General features: G+C 54.0%; 1 protein-coding gene and 1 long non-coding RNA gene across 2 annotated transcripts; one reads left to right on the top strand and one right to left on the bottom strand.

The window, feature by feature from the left end:
* Window positions 1-33: 33 nt before the first annotated feature.
* Window positions 34-1,904, top strand: LOC149875762 (uncharacterized). The gene is made up of 2 exons (XR_016439762.1): window positions 34-341; window positions 1,080-1,904. It is a non-coding gene; the product is annotated as an uncharacterized LOC149875762 (long non-coding RNA).
* Window positions 1,905-13,132: 11,228 nt separating this feature from the next.
* LOC149875761 (uncharacterized) lies at window positions 13,133-24,948 on the bottom strand. Its single transcript, XM_090031141.1, has 6 exons — window positions 24,818-24,948; window positions 23,740-24,038; window positions 22,783-23,015; window positions 22,172-22,298; window positions 20,522-20,638; window positions 13,133-19,316 (listed from the first exon to the last, which is right to left on the bottom strand). Exons 2-6 carry the CDS (start codon window positions 24,017-24,019, stop codon window positions 18,280-18,282), a joined length of 1,794 nt encoding a protein of 597 aa, XP_089887267.1. The 5' UTR covers window positions 24,020-24,038; window positions 24,818-24,948; the 3' UTR covers window positions 13,133-18,279.
* Window positions 24,949-24,963: the final 15 nt, after the last annotated feature.

Below are 24,963 nucleotides of genomic sequence, written 5' to 3'. Positions count from 1 at the left end.
CTGGGGTAGGACCGGGCAGGGGGTGGGGCGCGATTCCCCTCTTGTGGTGGGCTCGACTCATGGGTGGAAGGGGCTGGATGCAACACTGGCCACCCCTTCGCAGAGGCAAGGGCCGGGCTGGGACGGAGCACACGGGCATGTTGCCCCGTGGGTGACACTGACCCCGTGCCCAGCAGGGGTGTACGTGTGCCAGTACATCGTCATGAGCACCTGGCACCAGCTGCACCAGCGCGTGGCCATTGCTCACAGCTGTGTGGAGAAGCCTTGCCAGAGGCCACCAGCCCGGGACAGCCGGTACCCACGACTCCCTGGGTGTCTGTGGGGAAGAGCTCCTCAGACTGGTGAGGCAGTCCAAAGCAAATCTACTCCAATTGGGCAAAGGCTTCAGAAAGGGGCCTCTAGTCATCTGCAGAAGGGGATGAAAGGGAAAGTGTGAAGCTCCTGCACTTGCCCTTAAGCAGTAACAACAAGAACTAGACTTTGTGGGAGGTTTAGGGTTGAGCAAAGCTGCGCTTTAAAAATTTGTCTTGGGTTTGGTTCCTACCCCATGTTGGTCCTTTCCCCTGTCTAAACTCCAGCATCCTCTTCCTGTCTTTATAGTTTCATAGTTGGTCGGGTTGGAAGGGATGTGAGCAGATCATCTAGTCTGACCCCCCGCCATGGCAGGAAAGAGTACTGGGGTCAAATGACCCCCAGCAAGGTGTTCATCCAGTTTTCTCTTAAAGCCCCCCAGGGTAGGAGCCTGCACCACTTCTCTGGGAAGTTGGTTCCAGATCCTAGCCGCCCTGACCGTGAAGTCGCGCCTCCTGATATCCAACCTAAACCTACCCCCTGCCAGCTTGTGACCGTTATTCCTGGTCACTCCTGGCAGTGCTCAGGGGAACAGTGACCCCCCAGTGCCTGCTGGTCCCCCCTGACTAGTTTGTAACAGGCAACTAGGTCCCCCTCAGCCTTCTCTTGTGGAGGCTGAACAGGTTCAGGGCTCGTCGCCTCTCCTCGTAGGGCCTGCCCTGCTGCCCCCTGACCATGCGAGTGGCCTCCTCTGGACCCTCTCCATGCTGTCCACATCCCTCCTGCAGTGCGGCGCCCAGAACTGGACGCAGTCCTCCAGCTGCGGCCTGACCAGTGTCTCATAGAGGGGGAGGATCACCTCCCTGGACCTGCTCGAGATGCATCTGTGGATGCACGACAGGGTGTGGTTGGCCTTCCTGACCGCGTCCCCACACTGCCGGCCCATGCTCATTTTGGCATGAATGATGACTCCAAGATCCTTTTCTGCCTCTGCCCTGACAAGAGGGGAGTTCCCAGCCTGTAGGTATGGTGCTGGTTCCTCCTCCCCAGGTGCAGCACCTTGCACTTGTCGGTGTTGAATCCCATCCTATTCTCATCCACCCACTCCTGTAACCTGTCTAGGTCTGATTGCAGCCTATTCCTCCCTTCTAGCGTGCCCACGTCCCCCCACATCTTAGTGTCATCAGCAGATTTGAACAGGGTGCTTTTTACGCCCTCGTCCAAGTCACTGATGAAGATGTTGAACAGTGCGGGCCCGAGGACTCAGCCCTGGGGGGCCCCACTGCCCACGTCCCTCCAGGTCGAACATGACCCGTCCACCACCGCTGTCTGGATGTGGCCGTCCCGCCAGTTGGCGACCCATCTGATTGTGTGGGTGTCGACACCACAGCCCCCAGTTTCTTGATGAGAACAGGGTTAGAGACCGTGTCGAAGGCCACCCAAAAGTCCAGGAAGACGATGTCCACTGCTACCCTGCATCTAAGGATTTGGTTGATCTGATCATAGAAGGCCACCAGGTTAGTCTAACAGGACCTGCCACTAATGAACCCATGTTGATTGCCCCTAAGCATGATCTCCCCCCCCCGGCCCATTGTGGGCATGTGCCAGAATAATTCTCTCAAAATTCTCTTTAGCTTCCCTTCCATAGACGCAGGTCATGAATTCCTCAGAAACCTCCCAGGAAATATTAGATCCTGGAAGTCAGCCCACAGGGTGACTGAGGTAGCCTGAATGCCAGGCAAAGAGTGACAAGTTTTCTTGGGTAAATCTGATATCTTTTATAAGACCAACTCAAATAGTAGGGCAATTTCTTTGCAAGCTTTTGGGTATAAATGCCCCTCATCAGGCTGAGGAAGCATCTCCAGCTGCTTTCTGCTCTTCCTGGATGGTATAAGTAGTAAAGAAGCCAGAGGCTGGTGTGCATGCAAGAGAGCTGATCAGTGAAGGTGTAAGCTGAGGAGAGAAATGGGGTGGAGAGCGGAAGAGAAAAGCAGTTCCACGCTGTTTCAACGTTTCACGCATAGGTTATAATGGGGAAGGTCGAAACAGCCTACAACTTTGTCATTTCTGGCCTGATTTGTATGAAACTTGAAGGAATGGTCGCCCCTTCTGTGAGCATAAAGTCTGACACATTTCAAGGAGATAGGTGTGGGGAGTTCAGAGAAACTGCATCCCAATGCAAGCAAAACTTGTGTCACGTGTATGCGTTAAGCCAGTCAGGAGACCGTTACTGAGGCATGCGCAGGGAAGAGCGAGCAGCGCATGCACCCTGCCAGGTGGAAGCAGTTTCACACCTGAGAGAAGATCAGGTGATTAGCCCATGGAAACAGGAGTTAAAGCTGAAAGCCGGCACCAGGACACTGCCTGATTGCCTGCGGGCACAAGACAAGCTTGGGGTTAATCCAGATCCCAAGAAGTGACTGGGTCTCCAGGAGACAGTCAGACACGAGACGGACGATGGCCCGGGACACTGGGCCCTAAGACACCGGGACACGGCTGTGCCCAGAGCTGGATGAGAGTCAGTCTCCAAGACCATTCACGGGGAGGCAGGAGTTAGGAGAAGTCCCTGACCCTGTTGGGGCAACAACTGCTTAGAAACGTGCTGGACACCCTGGGTGAGAGGAGCAGGGGGCCGCTCTCGGCACAAGCCGCAGGTCAGGAATAAAAGATGCGGAAGAAGGCGCTGAAAACTAATGAAGTAATTGGCGGTGGGAACTATTTAGTTACAATGTATCTTCAAGGTAGCAACTTTATCTGCAACTTGCCAATGAAGTAATTGGCCAGGCTTTTGTTATTGTAGCTGTTATTTTGGAAAATAACCTCTCACCTTGAGCATTTAACATCAGGGTGGCATTTATCAATCATAAACATCAAAGCTCACTGATCTCCTTCCTTTTTCTTGTAAAATCCAAGTCGTGGCAGGTGGGTACAGAGGAAAGAAGAGGCTAAGATCACCCTACACACTCACACACACCGAGGTCAAAACTGCAGGCCTGCTAGCCCCTTCTGAGGCCACAAAGCTTGCCAGGTTTCAAGAGGATCGGTGCAGGGGTTTGGGGGAAACTGTACCTCGAGCTGCAGAGAAGCAAAACTCGTGACATGAGTGACACTGTGTTAACGTGCAGCAGGGTGAAAGCTGCAGGGATGGTAGCCCCTGCTGAGGCCACTAAGCCTGCCAGCTGTCAAGGAGATGGGTGCAGGGCCCCAGAAGCCCCTGCACCAAACTGCTGACAGGCACAACTCATGTCATGGGTGCTTGCAGGACTGTGTCTGTCTTGGGGCAGGCCTGCTAGCCACTGCTGCAGCCACAAAGATGGGTGCAGGGGGGTTCTGGGGCAGATAAGAAGTCCTTCAACCTGGTTGAACCCTGGACACTCAACAAAGGATAAGGGCTGGCCATCCAGAGCAAGCATCTCCCCAGTGATCTGGGTGACCTTGCTCACCCTTGCAACGTGCCTGCCTCTGTCTGTGGCTCCCCCCTGCCCACTGCTCCAGGGTGGCCTGCCTCTGCTTCATGGGGATGGGGCCCTTTGATCAAGAGGGAGGCTTCCCTTTGGGCATGCTCCCACTGCTGCCAGGCTGAGGAGGAGCTAGGGCAAGGGGGTGTTGCCTCCTGAGATGCAGCAGCATCTGAATGTCGGTGAAGTGTCTTACCTCCTTGCCCCAGCTGCTCTGCCTTCAGCAGTGCTGGCAGGTAGCATAACTGGGATCATCTGCCAACTCAAAATGATCCCACAATACATTACACTCCCCCCCGCCACAACTTCTGGGTTGCCGGAGGGGCTCCTGTCTTATCCCCCTCCTCCGCAGACAGAGGCACAATAGCAGGGGAAGCTGACCCCCCGGCTGCACAGCCTCCTCTGAAGGCCCTTCCAGAAGAGACCTGCCTGTAGGGGAACTGTGAGGGTGTGGAGCACAAACTCGGATTCAGCCGTCTTCCCCAGAATTTCCCTGGATATGGCACTGAGCTCCCCTGGTTCCAGATCTAGCTCCTCCTCTGGCACTGGGAGCTGAAATTGAGGTGGATGAGACTCATGCTGACACTGGAGGCTATTTCTGGTGTTAGTGGAGGTAGTGCTCCCACCATCTTGCTCCCACTGGCAACAGCAATGGTGATGCATAGGGGCTGAATGGGGGGTCACGTGCACCCCCTGAGAACACCAGTGCACCCCCTGATCAGCCACACTTGTCACTTAGGCGACAGGTGGGGGGGCAGATGCGAGTGCCAGTGCCCCCCTTGCAAGCACCAGCCAGGGAATGGAGCACTATTGTGCTCCCAGAAGTGGCCACAGCCACTCCCAGAAGCAGCTGCAGTGATCGGCTGCAGCCATCAGTTGTCTCATGATCGGTCACGGGGGGACTCCCCCCTCGGTCAGCAGGACCAGGCAAGGGGGAACCCCACCCCATGGGATTGGCCATGGGGGGAGACACTTCCTGGTCTCTGACTGGTCACTGGGGGGGCAAGTGGCCCCCTGACTAAGGTGGCACCAGTTGCCCATGGGAAGCAGAAGATTCATCACTGCTAGGAAAGAGGGTGCGTCTGTGGTTGGAGGAGGGAGGACTTACAACTCTCCACCTATCCCCTCTAGCTCCTCTCCCTCCCCTGCCAGAAGACCTGGCACCTGTCTTTCCAGCATGCTTCATAATGTTTGCTGTGCTGGAACATATAGTAAGCACACACATCTTCTATCTGTTTACTGTATCTTTGATCTGTAATATATTTGAAAGGTGTATCCAATCCTTTCCTAGAAAAGAGACTAGCAAAAGCTTGAAGAGGCTGACTAGGAAGCCAGCCACTGCACCCAGTGCCTTTCACATACTGTTGCTTCCAAACAGACAGCTCACAAAAGGGACAGAAAGGCTTCACACAGAGCCTTATATGCTGTTTCTACATCCCTGCCTGAGAGCACTGTGATTGGAAGGGAACTCAGGGAAAAATCACAGTCACTGGCCAGTGACAGATGTCAATATCAGAGCAGTCTCTCCCCTCCTCCTCCCCCCCACCTCCTACTTCTCAGTTTCTGTTTCCCCACAAGACCACCATTTCCAAATCACTAAATCTTTTTCAAATTGATTTGGATGCTTTGAATTGATTCAGAGCATTTTATGGGTCTCCCAATTCAATTCAAATGTGATGATTCAGCCACTAAATCAAGCCAAATCTTCTCCAAATTGAATCAGTGACCATAACTTCACACAACCCTAATTTCCACTCCTTTTTGACAAAGTACACAGATAGGATAAATGTTATCCATCCACAAGTGTGTCCAAAACCTCTTCTTTTTCATACCTTGAAAACAGTAAAAGCTTTGTCTTTCTGCCCCATAGTACATCATGGACCAGTGCATCTCCATGCCTTTGCCTAGTTAATGCCCTTTCTAAACTAGGAGTGGTTGGTGCTTTGTTTCCTGTGACCATCCCTCCAGTACCTGGGTGACAAGCACCATTATCTATTGAAGGCTTCTCCTTGCACTGCCTTCTCTTTACTAAATGTCCATCCTTCCTTGTCCATCATGGCCCTAGAAAAAGCTTGAGTTCATTGGATCCATTCCCCAAATCCCAGTTGGTTATTCTGTGTCCAGTACCCAGTCACTACTTCTCTTTAACCACTGCCCCAAGCAAGATATTGAGGTCCCACACCTGCTTTAATCCACAGCATCCAGTAAGGACAGATGGAGCTCTGGGGCTGTGATGATGAGGAGCGTGGGAAAATCTCCAGGTCAGAGGCCCTGCTGCCAGGTGAGTTGCAGCTCTCCCCTCCACCCAACTCCTCTCAGCAAGGCTCCATGGCTGTGCCACATACATGGATTCTGTGGGAATGGAAGCAACCCCCTGGCCCTACAGCATCGTGACCCAGGCTGCCCTTGGGAAAACTTTGCCAATTGCACACAGAGTGCCACTGGGAAGCCACTCCAGTTTTGTTATGGAACTGAGGCTATCCCCGGCTCCAGTCCATCTTTCTGTAAGCCAATGTGGACTCCAGAGGAACCTGTACCATCAGAGGCAACTAGGGACGGTATCACAAAGGATGGGCACAGTGAAGGGTGCACAGTACCCCTAGTTTCCTCTGCTGTTTGAGGAGTGACCATGCCTCTTCATGTCATTACTGGAGTCAGGACCTAGACACGTCTGTTACCAGAAAATAAACTGCAGTTACCTCTGATCACGCCAGCAGGCAAGAATATAACACAATTCCTTACAAACTGGGAAGCCTGAACTGGACCTTAGCTGGATATGACCTGGTTCAGCAAGGTTTCCCAGACTGGGTAGTTCCACTAAAGGGCACACACTGTGACAAGCTCATGCAAACAATTTGGTTTAAATTCTATGGACACACTGCCATCTTGGAGGAATTCTGTGAGTCAGGACTGTACAAGGTAGAATTGGGCCAACAACAGAAAACAGTTTTAGATTTCAGTCCTCTGATCACAGACCTTGCTCCCCTCCAAAGTTTAAGGGCCCCAGTTTCAAGACCCCCATGTATTAAAATGGGATCAACAGGAACAATTGGTTCTTCAGCCTCAAACATCTCTAAAGGAAGTTCGAATCCACTTAGATGGCATGACTATCTCTGACATAGCACCTTGTTGCAGAGCTCTCAGGTGCCCTGCGACTGAGAGCAGAAACGGCTCGGGGGAGACCCCTAGTGGTGGGAAGGGGGAAGCGCAGCTGCCAGTCACCAGGACTGCATAGGTGCTGGTTGCCCTAGCAACCCAGGAAATCTAGAGCTAGGAAGGGGCGGAGCTTAGCCCTTCTTAAGCCCAGGCAGAAGTCCAGGAGGGCAGTTCCCCTCTGGTGGCCGAGGGAGGAGGAACTCAGCCAGAACAAAGGGGACGTGTGGCTCCGCCCTTCTGCAATGGGCCAACCGCCTGCTTACTCACCTGCCATGCCTTGATCTTACTTTTGATTAGCAGATGATTGTAATCAGCGGGTTATGCGCCCCGATGACAGGGGGCGCTGTCTGCGGCTCCTTTTCCTCCCCTACACTGCAGCCCAAGTCTCACAGATGGTGCTGGTATGACCTAACTTGGGCCTTGTTATTATGTCTCGGCCCTTCGTTTGCTCTCCTCGCCACTCCTCCTCACTCTCGGGGCTCCTCGCCATCCCCTAACTCAGGGCTCCTCACTGCCCCTCCTCACTCTCAGGCTCCTCGCTGCCCCCCTAGCTCCGGGGCTCCTCGCTGCCCCCTTAACTCTGGGGCTGGGCCAATGCGCCCCCAAAGCTTCACCCTCTCCAGCACCAGGAGACCCCACGCTATCGTGGAGCTCCTATGAGGCCTCCTCCAACCCCTTATAGCCTCACCAGGTCCTCTGGTGAAACAGAAAACATAAAACGCAAAGCCCCCGGGCTACAACATAAAAGCTAGACTGTTCTGGTCAAAATATGAATCTTCCCCTACCAGAGAGAGAGAGAGAGAGAGAGAGAGAGAGAGAGAGAGAGAGAGAGAGCGTGCATTGACCCCCAGCAGGAACCAGGGGATGTTCTGACCGTCAGAGTTCTCCCCGAGCTCCAGAGGCTGTTTGTTTGTTTTCATGTTCCCAAATATGTCTCTTCCACCAGCATGGAGGCACCCTCTTAAATAGCCCTCCTGACCTCATCACCTAGACTCAGTCAAGGACAGGTGTTATTAGATGCTGAGCAATCAACTTGAAAAACATCAGTATTACCTATTGGAGTGACACTGGTTTAACGTGAGGTATACTGCCTACCTGGAGCGAGGATTCAGGACGTGAAAGGGATGCTCCAGACTGTAATCCAGCCCACCGATTATTACCCTATGGTCCTAGTCAATGTGGGTACTAATGATGCGGCCAGGAGGAGCTCTGATCGCCTGATGGAGGACTACCACGCTCTGGGGTGCGTGCTGAAGGAGATGGGCGCACAGGTGGTTTTCTCTTTTATCTTGCCAGTGACTGGACGAGGCAGATGGCATGAAACGTGCATCGCGGAGACCAACTGGCGGCTGCAGGAATGGTGCTTCGAGGAGGGCTTTGGCTTCCTCAGCCACGACCGGCACATCATGACGAGACATGCTGGGATGGGACGGGCTCCACCTTTCCCCTAAAGGTAAGCATGTGTTCTCTTCTAGGTTGGCGGACCTCCTCCGGTGGGTTTTAAACTAGGCTCATTGGGGGAAGGGGAAGATGAGGGCAGAGGAAATATCAGACTGCCAGATCAAACAGCACCCACAACTACAGCCCAGCCCAGACCGACGAGCGAAGCGAACAAACAGGTAAGAGAGAGGGGCCAGGGTAACGTTGGGACGAAGGGGTCAGTACACACACCCACAGGAGGCCTCAAATGCCTCTACACAAACGCTCGTAGTATGGGCAACAAACAGGAGGAGCTCGCCTTCCTGCTGGCTGACACCAGCCCAGACATAGCGGGGATCACGGAAACGTGGTGGGATGAAACACATGATTGGGCGGTGAATGTCAAGGGCTATAGGCTGTACAGGAGGGACAGGATAGGAAAGAGGGGTGGGGGCGTGGCGCTCTATATTAAGGAGGAATACACATCCTTGTTAATTAGCAAGGAGCCAGGGGAGGGGCACTCTGAAGTGCTCTGGGTTAGAGTACAAGGCAGTCGAGGGGAAAGGGACTTAACGGTGGGAGTCTACTACAGACCTCCCAACCAGGGGGAAGAGCTTGACCAGGAATTCTTGGGTCAGCTCACAGAGGTAGTGAAGGCTAAGGATGTGGTTGTCATGGGGGACCTGAATTTCCCGGACATCTGCTGGGAGGAGCAGTCAGCCAGGTCTGACCGCTCACGTCGGTTCTTGGCCAGAGTGCAGGACCTCCATCTAACCCAGGAGTGCACAGCCCCACCGGGGGGGACGCCTTGTTGGACCTGGTGCTGGCCACGGGTGATGACCTGGTGAGGGGGCTGCGAGTGCTCGACCACCCGGGCGACAGCGATCATCGCCTGCTGGGATTCACCATCCAGCACAAGATGGCAAAGGCCTGCAGTAAAGCAGCAGCCCTAGATTTTAGGAGGGCAGACTTCAATGAGCTAAGGAGAACAGTTGCAGAAGCACTGAGGTCCCGGAGGGGAGGGGAGCCAGGTGTCCAAGGAGAGTGGTCGCTCCTCAAGGAGACGATCCTCCAAGCCCAAAGGAAGGTAATCCCAACGAGGATCAAAACGAGCAGGAGAGCACACAAGCCTCTGTGGCTCACCAAAAGAATCCAGGAATGTCTCCTTGCTAAAAAGGAGGCTTATACCCAATGGAAAGAAGGGGTCATCACCAGGGAGGGCTATTCTGTAGTTGCTTGGGGATGTAGGGGGGCAGTCAGGAAGGCCAAGGCAGAGATGGAACTGGGACTAGCTTCCCAGATTAAGGACAATAAGAAGTCCTTTTTTAACTACGTAGGGGGTAAAAAGAAGGTCCCGGGTAATGTGCGGCCCTTGCAGGACAACATGGGTAACTTGGTCGTCACACCAGATGGCAAAGCTAACATGTTTAATGATTTCTTTGCCTCCGTCTTCCTTAGTAGGGACCAGAACAGCCACCTCCCTGCTGGGCCCCCCTTGGGCCCCGGGGGAGGCACACCTGGGCCACGGGTTAGCGAGGATTTAGTTAGGGAGCTTCTGGAGGGGTTGGACGTATTCAGGTCAGCCGGCCCGGATGATCTCCACCCTAGAGTTCTAAAGGAACTGGCCGAGGTCATTGCAAGTCCCCTGGCACAACTTTATGAGCACTTGTGGTGCTCTGGTGAGGTAACGGAGGACTGGAAAAGGGCCAACGTGGTCCCCATCTTCAAAAAAGGCATGAAGGAGGACCTGGGAAACTATAGGTCGGTTAGTCTCACCTCGATCCTAGGCAAGCTGTTCGAGAAAATTATGCTGGCACACATCCAGGAGGGGCCAGCAGGAGACTGCATGCTTAGGGGCAACCAACATGGGTTCATCAGTGGCAGGTCCTGTCACACCAACCTGGTGGCCTTCTACGATCAGATCACCAGATCGTTAGACGCAGGGGGAGCAGTGGACATCGTCTTCCTGGACTTCCGGAAGGCTTTTGACACTGTCTCTCATTAAGAAACTGGGGGGCTGTGGTGTAGACACCCACACAGTCAAATGGGTCGCCAACTGGCTGGAGGGCCACACCCAGAGGGTGGTAGTGGATGGGTCCTTCTCAACCTGGAAGGACGTGGGCAGTGGGGTCCCGCAGGGCTCGGTCCTCGGGCCCGCACTGTTCAACATCTTCATCAGCGATTTGGATGAGGGGGTAAAAAGCACCCTGTTCAAATTTGCTGATGATACTAAGATGTGGGGGAATGTGGGTACATTGGAAGGATGCAACAGGCTACAATCAGACCTCGACAGGTTACAAGGGTGGGTGGATAAGAATAGGATGGGTTTCAATACAGACAAGTGCAAGATGATGCACCTGGGGAGGAACAACCGGCACCATACCTACAGGTTGGGGAACTCCCCTCTTATCAGCACAGAGGCGGAAAGGGATCTGAGGGTCATCATTGACTCCAAGATGAACACGGGCCGGCAGTGTGGGGAGGCACTTAGGAAGGCCAACCGCACCTTGGCATGCATCCACAGATGCATCTCGAGCAGGTCCAAGGAGGTGATCCTCCCCCTCTATGCGGCACTGGTCAGGCCGCAGCTGGAGTATTGCGTCCAATTCTGGGCACCGCACTTCAAGAGGGATGTCGACAGCATGGAGAGGGTCCAGAGGAGGGCCACTCGTATGATCAGGGGACAACAGGGCAGGCCCTATGAGGACAGGCTGCGGGACCTGAACCTGTTCAGCCTCCACAAGAGAAGGCTGAGGGGGGATCTTGTGGCCTGTTATAAACTAGTCAGGGGGGATCAGTAGGCATTGGGGGAGTCCCTGTTCCCCCGAGCACTGCCAGGAGTGACCAGGAATAACGGTCACAAGCTGGCAGAGGGTAGGTTTAGGCTAGATATCAGGAGGCGCTACTTCACGGTCAGGGCGGCTAGGGTCTGGAACCAGCTTCCAAGAGAAGTGGTGCAGGCTCCTACCCTGGGGGTGTTTAAGAGGAGGTTAGATGAACATCTTGCTTGGGTCGTTTGACCCCAGTACTCTTTCCTGCCATGGCAGGGGGTCGGACGAGATGATCTGCTCAGGTCCCTGCGACCCTACAAACTATGAAACTATGAAACTCCAGCTCCCATGTCAAGAGACCAGAACTCAAAACAATGGAGAGGCTAGATCCACTCCCTCCTACCTGAGCCAGGTAGGCAGCAAATTGGTTGCATAGGCAACCAGGTTGACAGACATGTGAACAGACAGAGAAAGAAGAAAAGTAAGTCGGGGGAAGAGCCACAGGTCCTAGAAGTTTTTGTTACAGTGGTGGCACTATTGTGAAGAACCATGGCACAAAGTACAGGTTCTTACAGATCACAAAAACCGAGTTGCCAACCTGCAGTCCAGAAATTGCCACAAGAAGCAAGAGGGGATTCCCACTTATATATAACAAATCATAGGGGTCGGGGTCACAAGTCAACGGGCCAAAGGCAGGGAACAGGTAAAAGGTAAAGAAACATCAACACTGTGGTAACAATCACTCAGTACCTTAATTCCCCACCACCCCAACACCTCCAGAAGTGTTCCCCAAACAAACTTGTAATCCCAAGCGTGATCAAACACCTGCAGCTACCCCCAAGTCTGAATCCAGCTTCTTCATGTGCTGGCTGCCCGAGCCAGTGAGATCTCTAGTAGGGTTACCATATTTTCAGGGCCAAAAAAGAACATCTATTACATGGGGGGAGGGGTATGATTAGAGTAGGGGGGAAGTGACATGCAAGTGTCCTCCTCCTGCCCATTATGTTGTCCCTCACTTCCAAGCCACAACCCCTCACTCCCAACCCTCTGACCACAGCCCTGCCAGTGGCTCTCACTCCCAAACTGCAGTACCCTGCCCCCTGGGCCATGATGGTGCCCCTCACTCCCAACCTGCAGCCCTCCCCATCCCCGCTGGTATTTCACACTGCTGACCTGCAGCCCCCTGCCCCCCCAGGTTTTCTCCCCTCTGGTGCTTAAGTCCAGCTGCCCCCCTTCCTGGAGCACACCTGCAAGCCTGGAGTAATTGCTGCCACCACCCAGGCTCTGGTTTCATCTTGGGCTATGTGCTTGTAGACCTTGGGAGTACTTTGACCCCGTTAAAATCTCTGGGGGCTTCTTATAGCCTGGAGCCACCAAGGATAAACTCAGGTAGGACTGCGTTAATTAATACACAGCCAAACTCTCCTCGGCTCAGCTGAGCAAAGAGGGGAAAAAAGCTGGTCCTTCCCCTCTTCCCTCAATAACCCACAGCCAGGCATGCTGTAACAAATAGCATTTATTGATTGGAGAGGGAGAGGATGGGGGGTCATAGAGGAAAGAGATTTTAGAGGAAAATGCCTTAAGCAAAACAGAATGGGCTCAAGGACACTTTGAATACATATACAAAATACATAACCCTAATATACTGCCTAAATTTCAGGTACATCCACAGACTGAGAGCGCTCTGGAGACTAGAGGCTTCAGTATCTGTCTCTCAAAATGAATGCTTTCGCCTTCCCCAAAATGCCTGCTGCCAAACAAAGGAAGAGTGAGCCGCCCCCCCCCCACGCAGGAACTTCTCCAGCCCTGTCATGTAGGTGACCAGGTTAACATCAGATAGCACACAGGCGAATGTCCCAGGGCAGGGCAGACAGAGAGGGGGACTCCTTCACAACCCCCAGCCTGGCCACAGCCTGCTCCCCACTCTTTCCCCCTACCACAGCAGCCTCTCCTGGCCACTCCACCCTGTGAGCACAGGCACTGGGCCAAGCCACAGAGTTCCCCACTGCCCCCCCTCCCCTTTCCCCCACTGGAGGGGCAGGAAACCCCCACAAACCCCCGCCCCGTCGGAGCCCGAGCCCGTCCTGTTGCCATGACCAAACGTCCGGTGTTTTGCTTTGCTACACTAGTGGGAGCAGGGGAAAGGTGATCAGAGGCAGCATGGAGTACCACATGGGTCTGTGTGGGCCTCTGCAGCTGCAGACAGCTGGGCTCCATGCTGCCTCTGATCATCCTTCCCCTGCTCCCACCAGTGGAGCAAAGCAAAATACCAGACATTTGGTCATATTTAAAAAACCCTCCTGGACAGAGATCAGAGGGCTCAAGAAGAGGACATGCGGGGAAAACCTAGACTGATAGTAACCCTAACCTCCAGCTCCCCTGCATTCCTCTGTACAGGGCTGGCCAGGCTCCACCTGCATGTTGCTCCTTCCCTCTTACTCCAGCCTGCAGCTTCCTCTTCCTTTTTCCCTCCCTACGAGCCCCAGGGGGCTCTGGGAGTTGCAGTCCAATCTCCCAGTGAGCACAGCTCTGCAGACTGCCCCTTGTTCCTCCTCTGGACACACATTTCATTCACACAACACTAGAATATTTGTGTGCAGCCAAAACACTTGACCAGAGACAGCTTGGATGGGGTTGGCCCTTTCCTTGCCCCACTTTTTCAGATCATGTAGAAATGGGAAGGCAGATGCTCTCTCAGAAAGTGAAATATGATGCTAAGCTGGCACAGGGACCACTGGAACTTGACCCCTTTTGAAGCCACATGGCATCCTTGCATCTCTTTGCCAATTACTCCGCTGTCTCAGCCACCACCTGGGAAGAAGTTCCTCTTGAAGAGCAGGCTGCCTTCGTATGCCCATTGCCTCAAGCCCAGGACACAGTTCTCTTCACTCAGGGTAATATTTACATGCCCACAGGTCCAGCCAGACGCATGGCCCTATGTTTTTGCCATGACTCCCTGTTAGCTGGCCACCCTGGAATGGAGAAAAACTATCTACTCCCCCACTGCTTTGGTGGCCTTGTGTGGTAAAACCATGCAAGTGTTCATCTGTTCCTCTAACATTGGCACCCACGTAACAAAGCCAACTGAAAACCCCTATGGTCTCCTTCAGTCCCTCCTCACTCCCTCTCGACCACTATAGTCCACTATTTTGATGGACTTTATTATGGATCTTCCCGAATTGATTGGATTCTCTATGATGGGTTGACTAAGATGGTGCACTGCATCCCATGTGTAAGTCTTCCCTCAGTCAAGGACACTTGGGTGCACCACATAGTTCACATACACAGCCTTTGAAGTAGGAGAATTTGTAACTGTGGATCCCAGATTGTCTCCTGGTTTGGGAACAAGGTCCTGCAATTTTGGGGTTTGGGACCTAGCTTTAGTCAGCACATCACCCACACACGAACAGCCAGGTCCAGAGAGCCAGCCAGGTGTAGGCATCCTTGGAACACTGATCAAATTTGCACAAAAATATTGCCTGAAGTAGGCCTGATTAGCGAAAGTGTTCAATGCATGAGCCCCTTATAGAAGCAGAACTTAACATGTCAGCCAGGTGAAAACTCCTGTCAGGAGATGGAAGGGGGAGACGGATGTACAAGGCGAACAGTTCAGTCTCAGGTTGGGACAGCACACCCAGACCAAGACGTGAAACAAGCTCATAGCACAAGATAGCTCAAGACATCTGTGGAACGTAATAAGTAATCTGATGGATCACCGTATAAAAGGAAAATAACACTCAATGAGACAGCAACACCGACACCAGGTCTGAGAGCAGTACCTCTGGTATTACCTCACTTTCGTGCAAGGCAACCGGGTCTCAAGATTAATGCTCATACAGTTGAGTCATAAAGTCATACAACATGTCTACACATCCATTAATGTAGTTTTCCTGATGCATTAAATGAAGTATCTGCAATGTGAGTTTTGTTTTACCCAGTGTTAAAAACAGAGGACACTTTGAAGGAAATATCTGGCTTTTGAAAGCCTACCTTGGATCTGAAGGGTGATGGTAGGTGAGCAGTCTTTGCCCCTCACTCCTATCCCCCTGTATGAAATTCTTATTCAGCATTAAAATGACCCAGGTTCAACTTTGGGAGTGAGTTCATCTCAAGCAAATGAAGGCCACTTTCCCTGGGAAGAAAACAACTCACAGGGATTGTTTCATGCAATTTTAACACATTCATTTTGCACTCATAATGACAGCTCCATAGGACTAATTGTCTCAGTTATCTCTGCACAGGCACACCATGGCTGCTGTTCATGTCCACCCCTTCCCACCCCCAAGGCAACACTGACCACCACATGCAACAGGGCATGGCCTTCCTGCTCCGTTCAGGGCTCTCTGGCCTGCTCCAGGTGCAGGACTGGGATTCCTGGGGGCTCCTGCCCAGCTCCCCACTGCCTCTGACCAAGTAACACAGGCCTGACAGGGACTGGCAAAAGTCCTCCCCTCCTTGCCCACATTGATGGGATGGGTCTCTTCTCTGAAGTATGTCCCTGCTGCTGTTCTGCCTGTGCCTCCTCACCAGGTGTCCCCAAGAGACAATTTACTGCGCAGGAGACTACTGCAGAGTAAAGTATCTCTGCTTACCTGTGTGCAGGAGCTACTATGCAGATTAGTCTGCTGCAGTTTCCTACTACGCATAAGTACAGGTAGTGGATTGCCCGCACAGTGGGTGCCTCTCTGTGGTGACAAGCTATGGCGACATAGCTTCGGAGGAGAATACCTGAGCATTGCCAGGACAGTGCAGCCATTTAGTACTGGGAGAAAGTGAAGACAGTGGCATGAGTCAGTGACGTGTCTGTGATGTCTCACACATGCACCTGCAGGAGTGTGCAGGGACGGCAGTGGAAGGTGCAGCTCCCTGGTGACAGATGCACTGCAGCACAGCACCAAAGACCCCCAGAGCCCCCAAGGCAGCTGGCACCTGGCAGGGAGATGCCAGCCCCACTGCTGCTCACTCCTAGCTGCAGGAAGGAACAAGCGCCCCTGCTAATCAAGGGAGACCTTCCGCCCCTGCTAATCAAGCCCCAGAGAGATATTATGTTAAGTTGTGGGGCTTAATTAGCAAGGAGGCTCATAGAGAATGAGATGAAGGGAAGTGAGGTAAGGGTGGAAGGCAGGGAATGCCTTCCCAGCAATAAGTGTCCTTCCTCCTCCAACTCAAGAGCCTCACATATTGGCCCCTGGACCAGGAGGGAGAACAAAGCTGGGAATCAGCCAAAGAGAGTCACTAGAAGTCATTTGAGGACAGCTGTCTTTGGGAGGGCACCTTATTGTGAAGACACTTCTGCCCCTGGGAGCACTGACTCCTTCAGAGAAAGATGGGGATGGCACAGCCTCCAAGGCGAAGAGCATCTCACGTTACCTCAGCATCTGGGCTGGCCTCTGCCCGAAGGGTTTCTTTTTAACCCCTCCACCTCATCAAACTTTGGGGCCAGCCTCTGTGTCCTTTGGGTTCTGTACTGCCCTAGAAGGGCAAAGTGATAGGTGAACTATGGTTGCAGCCCACAAGCATGAGTCTGCATGCCTGGATGCAGACGCTGGTGGGTGCTGAGCAGGTAGACGTCCCCAAACCATTCCTGCATTGCTGGCAAAATTATGGATGCTCCCAGAAGTGGATGCACCGGTGCTGGGCCAGTTTTGAGGAGTGGGGAAAGCTCTTCCCATACTGTAAGCACCAATGTGGCTTTTCTTCTGTGCTGCTGAGCTGATCCCAGGCCAGGTGGCAGAACTGTGGGAAGCTCTTCCCACGCTCTGAGCACCAACGTGGCTTCTCCCCTGTGTGGACGACCCAGTATTTGGTCAGTGAAGGTGTGAAGGAATTTTTCCCTCTACTTCTCTGTCCCTAGGCCTGAGAGCTCCCATCCCCCTCCTTGTGGTGCACAGACCCTGTCTCAGTTCCCCACTCAGGTACTGTCAGGCCAGTTTGGTGATGCTGGACCCTTCACCTGGGGATGGGGATGTCTTTTAAAAAGATTGGTCTGCCTCAGCTAGGTTTAAATATATCCTGCTTCTAGTTGGAACCAGGAATGAGGTCAGAAAAGGCATTTCAAGGTCAGGTCACCTGGTCTAGGTGGGCACTGCCTCCAGAGAGGCATTTTTGGAAACACAAACTGAAGCACAGGCCTCCAGAATCCCCTGGATGTATATGTACCTAGCTTACCTGAAATGTAGCCAGTAAATTAGAGTTCTGCCTTTAGGCGCAAATCAAAAGCGCCAACAAGCCCATTCTGTTTTGCACAAGTTTTCATAGATTCATAGATGTTTGGGTTGGAAGGGGCCTGAGCAGACAGATCATCGAGTCTGACACCTTGCCCTCGGCAGGAAGATCCCTGGGGTCAGATGACCCCAGCAAAGTGCAGATCTAATCTCCTCTTAAAGACCCCAGGGTAAAGGAGAGCACTACCTCCCTTGGAAGCCCATTCCAGATTTTGGCAACCCTTACCATAAAGAAGTCCTTCCTGATGTCTAACCTAAACTGTTCTCTGTCAGTTTGCGGCCGTTGTTTCTAATTACTCCAAGGGGTGCCAGGGTAAGCCGGTTTTCTTTCAATGTTCTGTTGTTTTGTATTCCTTCCTCCCTCTCACCTCTTTGAGCAATACAGCTAATCTGTCATAGCACACCTTGCTGTAACTGCTTAGGAGGGTGAGACTTGCCTGTATAGCCCCTCGGCTAGTTAAGGTGGGCGGGGCCTTTTTACTTTCCTTCCATACAGGAGACTACTAGTGAATGCTTCAAGCTGAAAGAAGCACCCCAACATTTTAGTGCGCTAAGGTCAACAAGGTCTATGTTCCCTGGTGGCACACAGCCCTAACAAAGACCAGGGCCTGGGAGGTGGCAGTGGTTACACCTCAGGCTAGTGGATGTGCTCAAAGAAAGGGACTGCCTGTTCGTAGGCATCCCGGGTGGGGGGGGGTGTCACTTGAAGCATGGTTTTGGTTGGGTGAAGGAAGCAGGTGTCTCAATGTAGAATCACCCACTATTAGCCCACCACAGGTCTTCTGTTGTTTTGAGCACTGATTTGACTTTCCCCACCCTTGTGTGGATAAGCTGGTTCCAGGCCAGGTTGGAAGACTGGATGAACTTTTGCCATTCCTCTCATCACCAATGTGGTTCCTCTTGTGTGTGGATGACCTGGTAGTGGACCAGAAGGGAAAACTGGGTAAAGCTCTTCCCACACTATGAAAACCGATCTGGCTTCTCCCCTGTGTGGATGCGCTGGTGTTTGGTCAGGTAGGAGGACAGGTTGAACCTCTTCCCACACTCTGAGCACTGATGTGGCTTCTCCCCTGTGTGGATGAGCCGGTGTTGAGTCAGGTTGGAGGATCGGGTAAAGCTTTTCCCGCACTCCGAGCACCGATGTGGCTTCTCTCCTGTGTGGATGCGCTGGTGTTCGGTCAGGTAGGAAGACAGGTTGAACCTCTTCCCACACTCTGAGCACTGATATGGCTTCTCCCCCATGTGGATGAGCCGATGCTGAGTCAGGTTGGAGGATCGGGTGAAGCTCTTCCCACACTCTGAGCACTGATATGGCTTCTCACCCGTGTGGATAAGCTGATGCCGGACAAGGGTGGAGGATTCAGTGAAGCTCTTCCCACATTCTGAGCACTGATGTGGCTTCTCCCCTGTGTGGATGCGCTGGTGTTTGGTCAGGTAGGACGACAGGCTGAACCTCTTCCCACACTCAGAGCACTGATGTGGCTTCTCCCCAGTGTGTATGAAGTAGTGTTGGGTCAGGTAGGAGGATCGGGTGAAGCTCTTCCCACACTTGGTGCATATGTGGAGCTTCTCCCATGTGTTCCTTATCTTGTGAATAGGCAGGAGAGATGAGCAGTTAAGGGTTTCCCTGACTTTGTGGTTAGGAGTGAGCTCCAGCTCTTCCCTGAGGCCTTCCCCACTGCCTTGGTTTGGATGCATTCCCTCTTTCCAGTGGCTCTTTAGGTCTCTCAGCTCCACAAGTTCTTCCCTGCACCCAGGGCTCTTTCTGGGTTCTGCTCTTTCTCCACTCTCAAGCCCAACTGCAGATGGTATCTGGTTCACTGCTACATTCTTCTTATGCTTTGGGGATCTCCCTGGACCCTTGTGCCAGTTCTCTCTCTCAGGTCTCAGGGAGTCCATCTCACCCAAATGCCATCGGGAAGTCCATGGTGGTTCCAGGCCTGCAGGCCCTTCCGCAGGAGTCTGCTCCTCAGCTCTGCTTAGCAGCCAGGCACCTCCTGCATCGAGAAGACAAAATCCAGATTAGCTACTACCCTGCTGGCAAGGGACAAACACTGCTATTGCTTCTGCTGGGATGGGCCTTAGAACAGGCCTGGATCTTGGCACTTGCGTTCACCCAAGAAAACAAGGTCTTCCTTCCGAAACCCCAAGTACTCAGGGTCATGGAGGGGCAGGTCCTTATGCCAAGTTAATGTTCCCAACTCAGTGCAGTTCAGAACCAGACTGTCAGATTATCTGGCCCACCTGTCAGCCCCATCACCTCCAGCTCTGCTAGCAGAAGCACATTTCGGACATGTGTTAGGACTCTACCTGAATAGCTTCATGCTATAATAAGCTGAGGAGAAGAGGAGGTCTTAGAGCTGTGGCTCTCTCTTCTGAAAGGAGCAGGGCTGCGCTTCCTGCCTGCTTCCGGGGCAAGGTCTGGTGCAGGGAATGAGCCCATGGAGCTTTATTCTGCTGATGGGTCTCAGGTGGCCTATGTCACAGGAGTCTGCAACGCGTCTAAGGCTTTGGCATCAATCTGAACCTGGACTCTGTGCTGATTCTGAGGCTTCAATGCACTCAGGGCCCCAGAGATGAAACAGAAAGGGGGCAATTCTGGTGCAAAACATGGGGGACTTACTTCCTCTCACAACCTGAAAGCTTTTGAATCCCCCCCATGCCATGGAACCACTTAATGCAGCCTGAGACCAGGATGAAACATTTCTGGGTTCCAGGCCAACCTGATCAGAAGCCAGGGAGAGACTCAGCTTCTTTCTTGTCCAACACTGAGGGCTACACAGAGCCTTTGCATACCATGCTGATTTCCATGGGGGACTACAAATCCCATCATGCCCTGGGAGAAGGTGTTAGAGGTATAGCTACTTTGGGCTGGGAAATAAACTCATATTACTGAGTGAAGATGGAAATTTAAGATCACAGTATCCCAGGGAAACCAGATCTAGACCAAAAAATTAAGATAGCAAACTTGCTTGGTCCCTAACATCTGTCATTAGAGGGAGAAGGGCACAGCTGCTTGTCCCCAAATGGCTGAATTTCAGGTAGTGGGAACACCTGCCTGGACACATTACAGCACAAAGTACTGTGTTTCAGGTCAGTACCCAAGAAGGGGCAGCACCCGGCAGGTCTGCAGTCCCCAGGCCCCCTGCACTTGGAACATTTCTGAGAGCGGAGTCGGGTGGAGGGGACAGACACAACTTACCTGGCAGCAGGTCCTCTGACCTTGAGATTTCACCACGGTCCTCATGATCACAAACCCATAGCTCCACCTGTCCTTGCTGGATGCAGCAGATTAAGGCAGGTGTGGGACCTCGAAATCCTGTTTGGGGCAGTGGTTAAAGAGGGTTAGAGACTGGGTACTGGATGCAGAATAACCAGCTGGGATTTGGGGAATGGATCTAGTGAACTCAAGTTTTCTATTACAGCCTCGATGGACAAGGAAGGACAGGCATTTAGGAAAAAGAAGGCACTGCAGGGAGAAGCCTTCAAGAGATGCTGGTCCTTGTCACCCATATAGTGGAGGGATGGTCACAGGAAACAAAGCAACAACCACTCCTGGTTTAGAAAGGGCATTAACCAGGGACAGGCATGGAGATGCAGTGATCCATGATGCACCAGGGAGCAAAAGGGTAATGCTCTTACTGGTTTCGAGGTACCAAAAAAGAAGAGATATTGGACAGACTTATGGATGGATAACTTTTATCTCCTCAGTGTAATTGCAGGAAAAGGAAGCCACGTATATGAACCAAAGGTGGCAGAAAGACACACATTTCAGGGCGTGTGAAAGGCCATAATGCAAAAAAGGTCTCTGTGGTGTTTGTTGAGCCACAGAATGCATTTGAGCACATCCTCTGGGAGACGGGGAGGGAAAAGAAAGCATGAGGAAAGCAAATTGACCTAGTAAAAGGTAAGTCCCTCAACCCTGTGCACATGCCAAAATAAGCCCCTATATTAGGCATCATCTGGAAATGAAAAGAGGTTCTTACCTAAAAGTGTTTTACCTAAAAACTAAACCCCTAAAATCTAAACTGGTTCTTACCTAAAACCCTGCACCTAACCTGGTTCTTTTTATCACAATTATGGGTGTCTGGTATGGGGAGGCATTTTAGGAAGAGTACAAGAAAACTTTTGAGAATGGCAGAGTGAGTTTGAGCACATCAATCTTAATGTAAATACAGCAAAGCCAGAGTCGCTGATCTAGGAAAATGAAGGTAGTAAGAAGGAATGTGGACAGAAGCTTCAAGTGACCCCGTGGTAGAAATACCTGGGTTACAACATGTATACACGTGTAGCAGCGTATGTGTACATATGTCACTACACAAAGAGTTGAGGAAATGCATTATTCACATGTTGTAGCAGCAGAGGCTGCTAAGACTTCTGTTAACTTCTGCAGGGCAGTAACCAAACGAGGAGAAAGGGGATTTAGACATCATAGAACTGAACATGTTAGGATTATTAAAAATATTTGGAGGACATACACTAGGCAAGAGAGAGGAAATAAGAATGGTCCCTCAAGGAACATCTCTTGATGCATATATCTACAATGAACTGGAGATGATATGAACACACTGGCAAGACAAAGGGAAATTATGTCAGGAGAAAGCTGCTGAACATGGAAGCACCAGAAGGTAGAAGAATGGGGAAGAGACAAGTGAAGGGGGCTGGATCAAATGAAGGAGGAAATATCAATATGAAATATGAGAGGTTTGATCACTTTCAGAGTACTGGGAGGAAGTGGATTGAAACCGCCAGCCAAAAGTTCGCGAGGATGAGACTACTGAAACACAGGGAGGTGACTACAAAAGGTCAGAGTCCACACAGCTCCATAGAGAAGCAAGACCCAGAGCTTTACCCAAGAAAACAAGGGCTTGGTAAGTCTTCAGCATCTGGTCCTGGTAAAGCTCCTTGTCTTCATCATCCAGCAGCTCCCATTCGTCCTGCGTGAAATACACTGCCACGTCCTCAAACACCTCCCGGAGCTGCGGGCACAAGCGTTGCACCATCAGTGTCTCCTGGGCCAGCTGCTCCCAGCCCCATGGCCCCGTCTGCACTACAGCTCATTGCAGGCTTAGCCAGGACAGGCAGGGCTGCAGCATCCCCTGTTACTCAGCGGACACGCGAGGTGGATGCAGCTGTGGACATGGGAGCTCAGGGTCGGCCTCAGCCCAGCTCATCACGGTCTGTTGGCTCGGTGCTTTGATGCAGCCGGGCCAGCACTTTTGGAGGGAGGGAGCCCCGTCTCCCTGCACTCTCACCAGGCCTACCCATGTCAGCACCCCCAGCTATCTGCATGAGGGAGGCAGCTCCTGCTAATGTCAGCTTGGGCTGTTTGCAGCATCCAGTATCACAGGCCTGATGCTCTTCAGGTCTCTCTGCTCCCCGGATTTTTTTTTACAGTCCCCCGGCTCCTCCTGGCTCTGCCCCAGCTGTGTTCCCCCCCACTGCACCCGGTGCCCTGCTCACCTCCAGGCTCTGCCCCTTCTGCCCTGGGCCTGGCTCGGGTGTCAGGGAGCCCCTCTCCTCCAGTCCCCCTGGGCAAGTCCTCTGCACATCCAGCTTCACAGGCTCTTCTCCGGGAGGTTTCTGCTCAGCGCTGCTCAGGGTCCCAGCACCTGCGGGTGGGGAAGAGCGCGGAGGGCAGCGCTGGTGCTGCTGGCACGGGGACAGCCCTGCTTGTCTCCTGCACTGGCCTGGGGCTAAGGCAGATGGAGGCTTCGGTGTGTGGAAGAGCGGGGAGAAGGCAGACTCCACGTCCCACAGCTCTTGCTAAGGGCACGAGGCTGAACATGAGCCCCAGTAGCTCTGTCCCAGTCTGGGGTGGTCATCACAACACCATGCAGAGCTGGCAGGGACACGGCTCCCTGGGAACAAGCTCGAGGGATGTTAGCGCTGTGTCAGATACACATGCTAAAAGGAGGGAAAATGCAAGGCCAGTCTTCTCCAGGCCATGGGAAATGCTTCCAGGACCACTGGGCAAACACTGCTGATCTGTTGGGAGCACTGCCTGGAGCAACACGTTCTGGCAGAGATTTCTGCACGGAGGAACGGTGCCTCCTGCTTCTGGACAGTTTAGAGCAGGGGTGGGCAAAATGCGGCCTGCATGCGACCCACCAGGCCACTCTATCAGGCCCACAGGGGCCCCTAAAAAACTTAATATTTATCTGCCCCTGGCTGCCTGTCATGTGACCTTTGATGGCTTGCCAAAACTCTGCAAGTGGCCCTCCACGCAAAATAACTGCCTGCCCCTGGCTTAGAGTCACAGCTCCACACCCGCTCCTGGGGAAGGGCCTTGCCTGGGGTACCATGGCAGCATTGACTGGCACCATGGCTGCACAACACGGCCCAAGATATAACTTCTTTGTTCTGAGAGCTGCCCCGCCGCGGGATCAGAGCTCAGTCCCAGCCCAGCCCTGCGGTTACCAGTGTTGCAGCCCCGTCCCGGCTGGGGCAGGCGTTGGATCCTCTCCCCCGCATGCAGCACAGCCGTCCGGCGCCCGGCCCCACGCCCGGCCCTTGCGTCTGGTCCCTCACCTGAGTCCTGGGGGGGCCGGGGCCCCTCTCCGGGGACAGGAGGTGGCTTGTCCCGAGGCCCCGGGGTGTCCCTCTCTCCCACCTCCTCCACGGGCCTGTCCGCACCACGGCCCTCGGGCTGCTCCGGCCAGGAGTCACCGGGGTCCTGCAGCGCCGCAGCCGACGGCATCTCGCACGCTCACCGCGACCTGGGGACGAGATCAGCGTGTCACGGGGGAGCGGGGACGTGGGGGACACGGGGCGGGCGGGGACAGCCGCATCCACGTCAGAGGGAAAAGCCGCACTTGGGGCGTCTCGTCCTGCTCCTGCCCCGGCTGCAACCCTCGGCCCGGGCCGCGGCCTCGGCGCAGGTCCGCACGCTCGCCCCCACGCCCGGCTCCGCGTCCCCGGGGCAGGATGGCCGGGCGCGGCTCCAGCACCCGCTCCGTGCTGCGGCGCCGGGGCTCCAGTCCGCCAACCTCCCGCGGCCCCTCGGCTGCCAGGCAGCGGGGCCCCGGGCAGCGCCGGCAAGTCTGTGGGGCGGGGGCTGTGCCCGGGGCCAGCCGGGGGCGCTGAGGGGATCTCGGCCGAGGAGGGGGCTGCGTGGCCTGCGTCACCTCCTGGCCCCCATCTCCCGGGGCTGGCCCAGCTCCTGCCGCCGCTGCTTTGCGGCCGTGAGGCCACCATGGCGGGGACCCCCCCGGCCCGCTCCCCCAGCGACACCTGCGGCTGCAGCAGGGCGCGGCGGGAAGGGCCCCGGCTCTCGCTGTCCTGCGCCCGCCCGCAGCGCCGGCCCCGAGCTCAGCTCTGACGGGAGGCCCGCGCCCGCCCGACTGTCCCCGTGGGCTCCAGAAACCCCCGCCCCCACGGCCCGGCCCGCCCCCCACGCGCCCCCAGCATCCCCACGGGACACGCCCCCGACCGCACCTCCGCCCCCACGGCCCCTCCCCCAGCGGCCCGCACGGCCCGGCGCCGCCCGCGCACAGACCCGCCGGCCCCGCGGCCCAGGCCGCAGACAAAGACCCTCGCGCCGGCACCCCGCTCTCCGCGGCACCGAGTGGGCGGGGCTTCCCGCTCTCGCGAGACAAACAGCGAGCCCTCAGGCCCCCCCCCCGCGCGAAAGCTTCGGGGGCG

Source organism: Crocodylus siamensis, chromosome 1 (assembly GCF_052110815.1).
Source record: "Crocodylus siamensis isolate JL-2025a chromosome 1, ASM5211081v1, whole genome shotgun sequence".
NCBI classification, from domain to species: domain Eukaryota; kingdom Metazoa; phylum Chordata; order Crocodylia; family Crocodylidae; genus Crocodylus; species Crocodylus siamensis.
This window is presented reverse-complemented; position numbering and strand designations above follow the sequence as displayed.

Bases quoted from the DNA above. Each gene is read 5' to 3' on its own strand.
- LOC149875761 (XM_090031141.1), bottom strand. From the start codon at position 24,019: ATGCCGTCGGCTGCGGCGCTGCAGGACCCCGGTGACTCCTGGCCGGAG. The intron at 22,299-22,782 runs GTGAGCAGGGCA...TTGTGCCCGCAG, and splicing joins AGAAGGGGCAGAGCCTGGAG to CTCCGGGAGGTGTTTGAGGA. The intron at 19,317-20,521 runs GTAAGTTGTGTC...TTCTCGATGCAG, and splicing joins GTCAGAGGACCTGCTGCCAG to GAGGTGCCTGGCTGCTAAGC.